Below are 12,841 nucleotides of genomic sequence, written 5' to 3'. Positions count from 1 at the left end.
GCCCGCGCGCCCGGCACCCGGAGCGACGGCGCCCCTCATTTCGGGCCCCTCAGCGCGGTGGCCCACACCCCCAACCGGGGGCCCTCTCTGCCCAACCCAGCCCCAGAAGGGCCCCAGGGTGACGAAAACTGTCCCCAGACCTGATACCAGTGTCCGGGGACTCGAAGAAATCCCCCTGGCCCTCTCCCTTCCGAGACCTGGAGACGCAACCCAGAGGGTCCCCCATTCCTGACCCCCGGGCTCCCTGGAGACCCAGATAACGCGCTGCTGACCTTCCTGGGAACCCGGGTCTGGGGGACGCAGATAAGCTGCACCTGCTCCCTCCCTCAGACACGCCTACCGGGTCCTGCAGAACCCCCTTTCCTGCTCCAAACAGCCCGCTCTCCCCTCGGCCTCATTTTCTACACTTTCCTAACCCTCTGTGAGGTCGCCGTCAGACTCCTGGGTCCGGAGACCTGGAACGAGCCCTACGTGTGTCCCCCTTGGTGACCACACTCCCACACTTTTCAGCCTTCTGTCTGGACACCCGGTTTTGGATCTTCTTGGGAATTCTCTGACTCTCAACCCTGCGCGCTAACCAGCCCTTAGAATCCTCCTCTCTTGTCTATTTTGGGGGTCCCTTAGAGACCCCGGTTACTGAGCACATGATTCTGGATGGTACCTGCCTCTCCTTGCCATCCCCTAGACTCCCTCCAGACCCTTCTCCCGCCCCCCTCCCTTCCCCTCTCCCACTGCGTGTGTTGGGGCGGTGTTGGAGGGGGTGGGATTCCGCTTTCCCACCACACAGTGGGGTGGGAGGTCTAGAGGCTGCCCTGGGGGCCAGGCGGTTTCTTGTGAAGCTAGTGGTGCTATGACTTGGGGCAAAGGGGCCCTGTAAAGTGGGGAGCGAGGGGACATCGGTGTGGGAGACTTGGCCCTTTCACCCCAAGTGGGGCCTGGCTTGTGTGTTTTTCCACCTGTCAGCCTGGGGCTGTGACAGAGTGTGGCCTTGGGTTTCTAACCTTCTCCTCCCAAGGTAAGGCCACCAGATGGGGGTGTCTAATCAGGTTTCCTCCCTCAGAAAGGGGGCTGTAGTTGGGTGTGTGTGTGGGGGGGAGTTGCAGCCATTTGCTCATCCTGAGAGTTAAGAGACCTCGGAATCCAAGGAAATAGTGAATCAAAGAGGACCCAGCTACCCCGACACAAGAACTAGCAGCCCAGAGTAAATCCACCCCTGTTAATCCTGTTTGATGTTTCTTGGAATGATGCAAGTCATTGAGACTCTCCAGTCTCCCTGTAATTTAATTCTCCCACCACTTGAGTGAGAGAGAGAGAGCGAGCGAGTGAGCGAGAGGCAGCCATTCCTATTCCCCACTTCACTCCTCACTGTTTTCCAGCCAACCAGTGTGTCTTTTGGATTTGTTTCTGGTGCCCAGGTTGGGACCTGAGTTCTTTTACCCTCTTAAGTCTATTTATAATTTCCCAGTTGCTATTTTGGGTTCTGCTTAAAGGAAGATTCTGTCTACTCCAAGAAATGCAGCGTGTGTGTTTCCCCTCGGCAGGTGTTGCATGGAGTTCTTCACACCCCCAAGTAGCTCTTGGGCAGGAGGGATAAAAGCTATTTCAGGGTAGTCACTGAAGTGGAGCTGTTAATCCTCTGTAGGTCTCTAGGAGAGCACTCAGAGATTAACCCTTTCCTTCCTTCAAGGGTGCTAGCTCCACAGTTTTGTGTGTATGTGGGGGAGTTGGGAGAAGTGAGTGTGTGGTAGAAGGTGGGGACATGCAATTCCATACAACGACAAAGATAATGGCTGTCTTTTGGGGGCCTCAATAGCAGGCCAAGCCTTCCACTGAGCCCTTTGCATACCTGACTAAAATAATCCCTACACCAAGCCTGTGAGGTAAGTATTTTTAGCCGTGCAGATGAGGAAACAGGCTAATAATGGAGAAAGAACGCAGTTTCTATAGAGCTGATGTAACACCATAAAAACTAAAGTTTCGTCAGAGGGCAGTAGGCATCATGGCACATGGCTGCTCAGACGGGGACCAGGCAGTGTGTCTGTCTCACCTCCCAAGGAGGCAGCAGAGCTGTGACCAAACCTTCCCTCTGGGGCATGGAGCCTTGCTGGCAGAAGGGGTAGCACCCAGGTGTGACACGGCTCCCTGGGCAGGACAGACCTCCTGGTGAGATGGTGCTGGAGGAAGGTGAAGCGTGGGGCTGGCTGGAGGGCATGCTGAGGGTTCCCTGTGAGAGAAGGAAAAGGGGAAGGCTGCGTTAGGGAGAGATGTTGGGGAGGGAAGGAAACTCGGTCTGAGGCCTGAGAAGTGACATTAAAGGGGAAAAAAAGAAGTACGGCTCAGGCTCTGGGCGGAAAAGAAGTCGATGCAATTTAGACCTCAGAGAGGGCACTGTCTTTACTCAGCACATGTCTGTGTCAGCCACCCTGGAGAGCACTGTCTCCCTTGATCCCCTGACACCCTCCTAGGCAAGCAGACGGAGGGAGCTGAGGGGCAGAGAAGTAAGCTGCCCGGAGCTCCACAGCCGGCGAGTGGCCACTCTTGTGATATCAGTAGCAAGTCCAAGGTTCTTTCCATGCTACCTCCCCTTTCAGATCAGGCACCAGAAAGAATCTGAGGCTGAACTTACACAGAGTTCTACCAGTAACTGGGAGGGATTGTGTTTGTTTTATGGGAACAGGTTCTGTCAGCTTCTCTATAGTTATAGAGAGACCAGAAGAGCAGCTTTGAAATAGAAGCAGAATTCTTTCATAGTTTTGCCGAGGAAGAAGTCTGAAGGAATAGGCCTTCCGACTATGAAGGAAACAAACCCAGGAATCTTTCTGGGTCAGAGGAGTGTGCAGGCGAAGAACAGGGAGAGAGACTAGCTCCCCCAAAAAGCCTCCTTGGTAACACTAAGCAGCTTTGGTTGGTTTACCCAACAGCCTACTTGGTGACTATAGGTAATGACTTAGCTGTGCCTTTAAAAAGTAGAGGAATAGGGTCAAGCTGGCTGTTGGCTCTCTCCGTGTAAAGCCATAGCTCCATTAAATGCAGATCAAGGCAAGCACATGGCTGTTGCCTTCTTCCTTGGGTTCTATCGGTACAACCTCGTGAGCACTTCTTAGCCACCACCACCTCTTTCCTAGAAGCCCATTACTCACTCTTTCAGTAGCAGTTTACTGAACTGCTGTGTCTTGTTTGTGCTTGTTCAGGAGAACAAATGAGGTGGACGTGTGGGAGGTGGGGGACAGACCGTTCTCTTTCTGAGTTTGCGCGGAATTTCCAGGACTGGGCTCCCCTCACACCATAGCCAAAGTGATGTGACTTGCTTCCCTCTGGCTGCCATTCCCAGCTTTTCAGAGGCTGAGGAGCATGATTTCAAATAGAAAGGGGAAACAAAATCTGACTTTGATTGTAGGGGAAATTCCCTCCAAACTAGATGTGCACACTGAGCTCACTACCCAATTCCAAGGTGCATAGTAATCGCTGGTATTATAAACAGGTAATTCCACCCTTGCGAAGGAGGAGGGGACCTAGACAATGAAAGCCAGACATCAGAGGCCTTTGAGGTTTATAATGGAGCAGGCAGATCTACCACGGTGACTGGAAGGCCCAAGTGGGACTCGTTTTTTAGTGCAACCTACCCCTTTCCAGCATGTGACTCAGGCAACATGCATCCATATTTTTGTAGGTCTTTCTAGGCAGATCTCCACTCATGATGGGGGAAATGTCTGTCCTATTACATACAGTGCAGTGTTTCTTCCACAAGAGGAACAGCTCCTGAACGGGATGGAGCTCATGTTAATGATGAGCAGAGCTCTCTGGGGCGTGAACCCGCTGATCCCGTCATCTCGTTGACAGCCAGTCTGTTGGATGAATGGCCACTGTAAGCAGCAGGTGCTAATGAGCTGAGCAAGCATTCTGTGACCCACAGCTAGTTTGTGTAGTCCGAGCCCTCCCCAGATTCTTGTGGACAGTCCCCAGGCAGCCACTTTGCTCTCTTCACATAGACAAGGCTCATAACCAATTTTGGCATGATCTCTTCAAAGGGAATCTCCCTGTTGTAGCAGGTTTCATTGTGTGTGGTGATCTGTGGTGAACTTCTGAGTGTGAATGTGGGTCTGTTTTCTTTCTGTTGACAGTCAATATGGTAACTCCCATCCTCTTCCTCTGAGATGGTGTTAGTAAAGAAGTTGTGTGACTCTTGCTCCAACTCTTCTCTCCTCCCACTGCCACTTCTACTTAACAAGAGAATGGATCAGACTTTAAGATTTTAGCTCTCCACTTTGGAAGGACTATGAACTGAGCTTAAACCAGAATTTCCTGGGCCTAGGTTAGTCCCTAAGAGTGAACTTGCATTCAGTGACTAATTTATTCATCTAAATGTAAGCTGAGATTCCTTTTCTAAATGTTAGGTGTATGGAGATGAAAGAGATTTGAGATGAGCCCTCAAAAAAATCAGAGTCTGGTGGAGAAGACTAAATTCTAATGCAAGTACGTTGTCTGCTCACACTGGAGAAGTGCACTGAGGGTCAGTAGAAAGAATCACACAGCACCTTGGCCTATTGAACAGCCTTTGCTAAGGAGGCATGATCTGGTCGCAGAGACCAAGAGACCCAGAGAGGTGATAGTGGTGAGGATGGGACCAGTGCTGGTTTAGGGAACATGGTGAGAGTCTGCTTTTCCTTCCACATTGCAGAACCTCCTGAGGTTGATGTGCTGCCAAGAAGCACATCTGGCACATGGGCTGACTTTCAAGGCATAAATTTCCTAAGTAAAGGATTCTTCCTCTCTGTTGCCGTTTGGGCATTTTATTGCTGCTTAGCACCTCCATGAAGAAGAGAGTTGTGGAAAGTTGTTGATGTGGGAGGGAGAGGTATGGAGTAAAGAGGAGGAGGAACTACTATCTCTGGGTTAAGTGGAAAGAATGTAAAAGTGAAGTCAGAAGGGAAAGTTTGAAGCTTTAGGGGTTTTAGCTCCTCAGATTGTCTTGTTTCTCATTAGCTTAGATGGTATTGGTAATAATGGTTACCACTAAGCACTTTCTAGATATCCAGCCTTCTCCTGAATGCCTTATATTCTTGATCTCCTTTAATCCTTAAAACATCCTCATGATTTAGGAGATTATTATGCCCATTTCATAAATGAGGAAACAGCTCAGGAAAGTAATTGGCTGAAAGTCACCCAGCTTCTAAGTAGAAGGGCTGGGATTGGAATGGGATCTGTCTGCCTCCAGAGCCCATATTCTCGTGGTATTGGGCTCCCTAACACAAGGTGTTCTGATATTTCAGGTGAAGAGATTGTTTTCTGAAGGCTGCGTTGGAGGCTGTGACAGAGCAGAGTCCTTGTGAAGCTGACGGGCAGGCTTTCTGAATAACATGGCCCTTCGCCATTAGCCTTGCCATGACCACATTTTTCACCAGCGTCCCCCCCTGGATTCAAGATGCAAAGCAGGAGGAGGAAGTGGGCTGGAAACTAGTTCCCAGGCCTCGGGGCCGGGAGGCGGAGAGTCAAGTGAAGTGCCAATGTGAAATCTCGGGGACGCCCTTCTCAAATGGGGAGAAGCTAAGGCCTCACAGCCTCCCCCATCCAGAGCAGAGACCGTATAGCTGCCCTCAGCTGCACTGTGGCAAGGCTTTTGCCTCCAAGTACAAGCTGTATAGGTAGGTAACAGTCTCATACCTCTTACTGTCCTAAGGTTTCCAGAGTTAAAACCCAGAGACCCCTGTGGAATGTGGGGCTTTATCAGTGGCAGAAGAGCAGAGGTTAATTTATTCCAGAAGTATACCATGAACATCAATCTTTTATTTTGGAGCGGGGGAAGAGGTTTTTGCTATAGGGCGCATGTGCTTGCCAGACAGAGAGAGACAGAGAGACAAAAAGTGAGAAATCACCCCCCGGGGGGATGGCCATGCCGTAATCCCTTCTTCTCCATTCTCTTCTCGGGATCTTGGGCACGTACACACATACACCCGGCATGAGTTTAAGCCACCGGGTTTGGTATTCGAACCGTCGTAGACTACATGGGAGTTCAGCGACATAGCCATTACACCAACTGCTGGTCCCGAGGGCTGTCCTCTTAAGACTTCCTTAGTGATGGTATGGCTGCAAGTAGCAGGCCACAAAGGTCCTCAAACAGGAGGCAGGAGCTCTGACTCCACCATAGTTCACTCTGTGATCTTAGGCTAGTTACTAAACCTTATTAGGCCTCAACTTACCTCACCTGCAAAATGAAGGGAATGAACTGTGGCTCACTCAGCACCTCTCTCATATGTTAATTGTCAGATTATTGTAAGAGTTTGATAATAATGCACCTAGGCACAAGGACTCAAGCATGCACACATAGCATGAGGGTGATGGGTGTGTTTGATACCCTCCAGGTAGAAAGCATTACCAGGTACTTTTCTAGAGACAGCTGTGGCATACCTGAGTGAACCCAGGTTTCAAGAAGGTCTGGGTTTAAATCCAGCCAGCCTCTGCCACTTACTGACTGGTGGGTGGGGCCGCCCTGTGCTCTATCTTCTCATCCATAGAACAAGGTTAATGACACAGCTCATGCAGGGGCTAGCAAAGTCTTGCAAGGTTGATTCTGAATGTATTATGAAGCTATACATTGCAGTTCCTAGACTTGAGCTGCTTTCCAACTAGATGGCAGCAGGTAAACAAGGGAAACTGAGATGTCATACTATTAAAACATTTCTTAAAGTGCTACTGGGTTTACATGGGAAAATCGTTCAAATAGTACAAATGAGCATGCAGTGAAAAATGACTTGTCCTCATACTCAGAGACACTGTTCCTTTCCCTGAAGGCAGCCAGTGGGGGTTGGTTTCTTGTGTATCCTTCCTGAGACATTGAAATATTCGTTCTCTTCCTTTTTTTATTTTAAAAAGGATTGTGTTACATGTGCTATATTGAACTTCCTTTTTTGACTTAGCCCTGTATATCTTGGGAACTTGTTCCAGATCAGGAAGTTTAGATCTATTTCATTTTCCTTTTATTGTGTCATTTGAAATTTTTGAAATACAATTGTTTGAAAGGAAATACATTCACATAACTCAGAATTTAAAGAGTATCAAAGGTATCCAATGGGGCCAGAATTAAGGTGCTGGATCCCACATGGCTGGCTGTGCAGTTTGAGTCTCGACTCAGCGCTTTAAAAATCCCAGCAGGCAAGTGTGCTCTAAATCCCAAGAAGTTTGGAAGAGAAGAGATTGCATCATGGCTATCTCCCCTGGGGGGTGATTCCTTGCTTCCCCTCTCTTTCTGGCTATCTCTCTCTGGTGAGTACATATGCCTTATAGCAAAAATTAAAAAAAAAAAGGGGGGGGAACCAGCAGTTAGCGTAATGGCTATGTCACTGGACTCCCACGTAGTCGACCGTGGTTCGTGTCGCGGACCCGGTGGCTTAAAACTCACGCCGGGCGCATGTGCATGCGTGCCCAAAATCCCGAGAGGAGAATGGAAGAGAAGGGATTACGGCGTGACCATTCCCCCTGGGGGGTGATTTCTCGCTTTCTGTCTCTATGTCTCTGTCTGTCTGTCTGGCGAGCGCACACGCCCTATAGCAAAAACCTCTCAATAATAAAAAAAAAAGGTATCCAGTGATAAGCTATTCAGTTCTTCTTCCAGTAGACAATCAGTGATATCAGTTTTCTCATATATCCTGATAGAAATAGTTTAAGCATGAATATAAACAGACTACCATTCTGCATGCTCTTACCTGTTTTGCCTCCTTACTTTTTTTCACAAACTATATTTTAGGAGATTATTCCCTATAGGTACATTTAAAGCTGCTTTATTTTTTTTTAAGTTGAGTCATTTTATAGATTTATTATAATTTATATAACCATTTCCCTATTTATAGGGTGAGTGTTCAGATTGTTTCTGATTTTTGCTGCTTCCAGCAATTGTGCAAAGAATAGCATTATTTATCTGATTTTTTTCTTTGGAGAGTATTTTGCTGTAGGGCACATGTGCTTGTCAGAGAGACAGAAAGTCTCTCATCCCTAGGGGGAGGGCCACGCCTCAGTCCCTTCTCCTTCATTCTCTCAGGATCTTGGGCACGCATATATGCACACACACATGCCTGGCTTGAATTTTAAGCCACAGGGTCTAGCCCTTGAACTGTGGTCAGCTATGTGGGAGTCCAGTGGCATAACCATTACGCCATCTGCTGGTCCCAACATTACCTATATGATTTTTGCAGGTGGCAAGGATGTCTATCGAATATAGTTTACAGGGTATTCCTTTGCATGACTTTACTGTAGTTTTTATGTCTTGGTTGTCTGGTCAGCCCTTGTGATCTCTTGCATTTCTGCTTCTTCCCCTGTCCTCCATCCCTACCTCCAGGCACATGGCCACCCACTCGGCCCAGAAACCCCACCAGTGCATGTACTGTGATAAGATGTTTCACCGTAAGGACCATCTGCGGAACCACCTGCAGACCCATGACCCCAACAAAGAGGCCCTCCACTGCACTGAATGTGGGAAGAATTACAATACAAAGCTGGGCTACAGGCGCCACCTAGCCATGCATGCTGCCAGCAGTGGTGACCTCAGCTGCAAGGTATGCCTGCAGACCTTTGAGAGTACCCAGGCCCTGCTAGAGCACCTGAAGGCCCATTCACGCCGGGTAGCAGGTGGTGCCAAGGAAAAGAAGCATCCCTGTGACCACTGTGACCGGCGGTTCTATACTCGTAAGGATGTACGGCGGCACCTAGTGGTGCACACAGGCCGTAAGGACTTCCTGTGCCAGTACTGTGCCCAGCGATTTGGCCGCAAGGACCACCTGACGCGTCATGTCAAGAAGAGCCATTCGCAGGAGCTGCTGAAAATCAAGACGGAGCCAGTGGACATGTTAGGCCTACTCAGCTGCAGCTCCACGGTCAGTGTGAAAGAAGAGCTGAGCCCTGTGCTGTGCATGGCCTCTCGAGACATGATGGGGACCAAGGCCTTCCCTGGCATGTTGCCTGTTGGCATGTATGGCGCCCACATCCCTACCATGCCCAGTGCAGGGGTGCCACACTCCCTGGTGCACAATACGCTGCCCATGGGTATGAGCTATCCTCTGGAATCCTCTCCTATCTCTTCCCCAGCTCAGCTCCCTCCAAAATACCAGCTTGGATCTACCTCATACTTGCCCGACAAATTGCCCAAAGTGGAGGTGGATAGTTTTCTGGCAGAGCTTCCTGGAAGCCTATCTCTCTCCTCCGCTGAACCCCAGCCTGCCTCACCTCAGCCAGCAGCAGCTGCAGCCCTCCTAGATGAAGCACTGCTCACCAAGAGCCCCGCCAACCTCTCCGAGGCCCTCTGCGCTGCTAATGTGGACTTCTCCCACTTGTTGGGCTTCCTTCCACTCAACTTACCCCCATGTAACCCGCCCGGGGCCACAGGAGGCCTGGTCATGGGATACTCCCAGGCTGAGGCGCAGCCCTTACTCTCTACTTTGCAAGCCCAGCCTCAAGATTCCCCGGGAGCTGGGGCACCTCTGAACTTTGGGCCTCTGCACTCCTTGCCTCCTGTGTTCACCTCTGGCCTGAGTACCACCACCCTGCCTCGGTTCCACCAAGCATTCCAGTAGCCCCCACAGAGGCCCTCAGCTCAATCTTTGGCTCTGTCAGGGAGCCTTAATACCCACCCCATCCGCGCCCCCCCGGAAGGCAGCTGAGATTTCAGAGCTGGGTTTGAAAAGAGAAAATTTCAGTTTGGAGCACTTGGTTTGGGGCTCAAGCTCCAGGATCAATTCCAGGAAGCGCCTTGAGCCCCAACCCCGTGAAAAGGTCTCACACCATAGGACATCAGGTATTTTTACTTTTGTATTTTTGATCTGAATCGGGAGCCACACTTAGCCCTCTCCCTCTCCAAAGTGTCAGACCCTCTTTCTCTTTGGAGAAGTGGGAGGCCTCTTGGAGACACTGAGGGTTTCACCTTGGATGACCTCAAGAGAAGTAGCCCAAGAAGCCCGCCTTCTGGCCCCAACCTGCAGACTGCAGCAGTCAGTTGGTCAGGCCCTGCTGTAGAAGGTCACTTGGCTCCATCGCCTGCTTCCCACCAGTGGGCAGGAGAGAGGGCCTCTGTTCTTCCCGACCGCCCCCCGCCCTACTGTACCAACGCCTCCGTTTTCAGTGTTGTCCAGCAACGGTACCGTTTACACACCATTTCACCTCCCTTGCCAAGCTGTTAGCCTTAGAATGATTGCAGTGAATACTGTTTACACACCGTGAATCCATTCCCACCAGTCCATTCCAGTTGGCACCAGCCTGAACCATTTTGGTACCTGGTGTTAACTGGAGCCCTGTTTACAAGGCGGAGTCGGGTCTTGCTGACTTCTCTTCACTTGAGGTCACATTTTTCCCCTGTGGGGAAATAAACTGACTTTGGACTGCTTCAGTCTCTGCCATCTTCCATGACTGCGTCTGTTCCTGCCTTCCTTGGCAGTGTCCACAGGAGACAGGCAAGAAGATTGGAGCAGTTTTCTCACAGGTCTGCAGTTCTGTTTTTCTCCAAGTATATCATGATGCCTCCATCCTCTTTTTGAACTGGAGAGGGGAAGAATTGAAAGGCATGCCCACATTCAACACTTCCCCGTTCCCTGGCCCCACGTAAACATCCTGAGCTGTTGTTATTAGTCATAGAAGGAGGGACTCTGGGTTCTAGGCTGGTGGGGATAGCAAAGGAGAGGGGACGAACCCCTCATTTATCTCCCTTTTACCCACCTCTTTTTCTAGGAAGTCGTGGAATTGTTGGAAAAAGTTTTTAGAGTTAGAACTGGGCAGATGGTTGAGTCTTAATTTATGGGTGCATCATTGCCTCTCATACTGAAATTTTTCTTATCTACAATGTCCGTTGTCTTTCCTTCACTTTGCAGTCCTCATAGACTTGGGCCACTGTGCATAGGCTTTTCTGGTCCATCAGAGCTTCTCTCTCCCTGTGGCCTCCCTCCATTTTCCCCTAGTATCCAACAAGGTTTTTTGCAACAAATGATTAATTATTCTTTTCTGACTTGTGGGCCTCTCTGCCACAGACCACATGGCCCTTCCCCAGAACCCAACTGAATCCCAACCTACTTCATCTCAGTTTTGCAGGGGCTTCACTTGTGGAAGGGAGGCAGTTCAGAGATCTCCATTGTGAGACCCTCTGGATACACCTCTGATTCAGAAACACACTTCTACCTCTTTACTGTTAACTCCTACAGATGCAGCCAGCGGTTTCTGGGCACCTCTCTCTGGGTGTCTCATGCTGACTTCTCCACTAGGGTTTCAGGACACACCACCAAGAAACTGCCTCAGCCTCCCGTCAGACCTCCCTCACTGCCCCCTGCCCCCACACTTCTGTCTAGATTCACTTGGTTTATCATCAGGAGCAGAGCAGGTCTAAGACCCAGGCTTCTGCCTCAGTCCAGGCCAGTACTCCTTGTTTGAGGTGGAAGCCTTAAATTTTAGCCCCCTGACCCTTGATTGGAAGCAATGTAGAATGAATACACATGTTTTGATTTAGGCAGGATAGCTTGGGATACCTTTAAAGATACAAAACCAGATATATAATCATCTGGCAAGGTTAGAATCAGACTAGGTGATTTGCTTCTAAAAATTAGTTTTGGTGAGTCCCAGGGACTAATTGAGGTTTATTTGAAAAGCGTCTACTGTGGTACGCAGCCATCTCCTGCATGCTATGCATGTGATCAGGACTTGTATTACAGGAAATGGCCTGTGAGCATCCAGGTGGGACTCTGCTGCCATTGTCCTGTCATATCTGGGCTTTGTCGCTAGACCCAGCCGCCCTTCTTCGCTTGCCTGCCACCTTCCCTGCATCCTCATTTGACGAGGCAAATGGGCTCGGTGGCCAGAGGAGTCCTGTCTTCTCTGCCTGCCCTTTTCCGTCCCTTGAATTCTCTTCCCCCATTAGTGATGCTGGGGAACTCATAGGATAGACAAAGCAATTTTTTAATTAGGGCCTCACCCCCACCTCTTGCCTTTTTGCCTTGCCTCCCCTACTCCCACTGCATCCCTTCATCCTGTTTCTCCTCTTCTCTCAATGCCCTCACCACCCACAAGGAATTTTTCTATCACTGTGAACTTTGCTGGTGCAGAGGAACATTATCTGCTTTCTTTTTTTTTTTTTTTGGACCATAGCCATCCAGCTGTTTCTTAAACCTTCTTCCCAAAATCAAAAAAAAAAAAAAAAAAGGAAAAAAAAGCCTTAACGGCCTGTTGTTTAAAGGATAATATAGCTTTTTCCTACACTCAGTACCCACTCACTTTAGCACCCTACAGAGGCCAAGACAGCCTGGGGGCATCTGCCCAGGATAGGGCAGGTGACTGGGACCAGAAAAAAAGGGAGATATCCCTTTTCCCCACTCCTTCCTCCAATGAGCTGTCCTGAATAGGAGTAAGCACCTCCCACCCTCCACAGTAGCTGGTCAGGGCTCAATGCAGTCCTGGGGTCCAGGGGATGACATGCACAAGTGTCAGCTCAGAGGACCTCTGAGACCCTCTTCAAAGAGATGGGAGGGAAAGGAGCACCAGTGAGTTGTCCCTCCAACACACACACACACACACACACACACACACACAACCTTTTACAAATGACATTTTGTTCCTGGGAATCCAGGAAGCAGGTGTGATTACTTTTTTGCTGGTAGATATTGAGTTGAAACTCCCCCTGCCCTAAACTTTCCCTGTAGCCCTTTAAATTTCCCCCTCCCATTTTGGTAGCTGTTTTCTCCATGCCCTCCCCAACTCCTCTCTTATCTAGGAGCTATTTTTAAGCACGATTTTTTTTTAAACTGGTTATGTTGTACAGGATCAATATTTTGCTTTTTAACAAGGATATTTATGTAATAAACTTTGCCTTAGGCAGGTG

The 12,841-nt window shown here is 49.5% G+C and overlaps 1 protein-coding gene across 1 annotated transcript; it reads left to right on the top strand.

Moving 5' to 3' along the window:
- The first annotated feature begins 5,166 nt into the window (after positions 1-5,166).
- PLAGL2 (PLAG1 like zinc finger 2) lies at positions 5,167-12,503 on the top strand. The gene is made up of 2 exons (XM_006154739.3): positions 5,167-5,642; positions 8,330-12,503. Exons 1-2 carry the CDS (start codon positions 5,383-5,385, stop codon positions 9,558-9,560), a joined length of 1,491 nt encoding a protein of 496 aa, XP_006154801.1. The 5' UTR covers positions 5,167-5,382; the 3' UTR covers positions 9,561-12,503.
- Positions 12,504-12,841: the final 338 nt, after the last annotated feature.

This window comes from Tupaia chinensis, unplaced genomic scaffold (genome assembly GCF_000334495.1).
Source record: "Tupaia chinensis unplaced genomic scaffold, TupChi_1.0 Scaffold000418_1, whole genome shotgun sequence".
NCBI lineage: Eukaryota > Metazoa > Chordata > Mammalia > Scandentia > Tupaiidae > Tupaia > Tupaia belangeri.
This window is presented reverse-complemented; position numbering and strand designations above follow the sequence as displayed.

Bases quoted from the DNA above. Each gene is read 5' to 3' on its own strand.
- PLAGL2 (XM_006154739.3), top strand. From the start codon at position 5,383: ATGACCACATTTTTCACCAGCGTCCCCCCCTGGATTCAAGATGCAAAG. The intron at 5,643-8,329 runs GTAGGTAACAGT...CCCTACCTCCAG, and splicing joins TCCAAGTACAAGCTGTATAG to GCACATGGCCACCCACTCGG.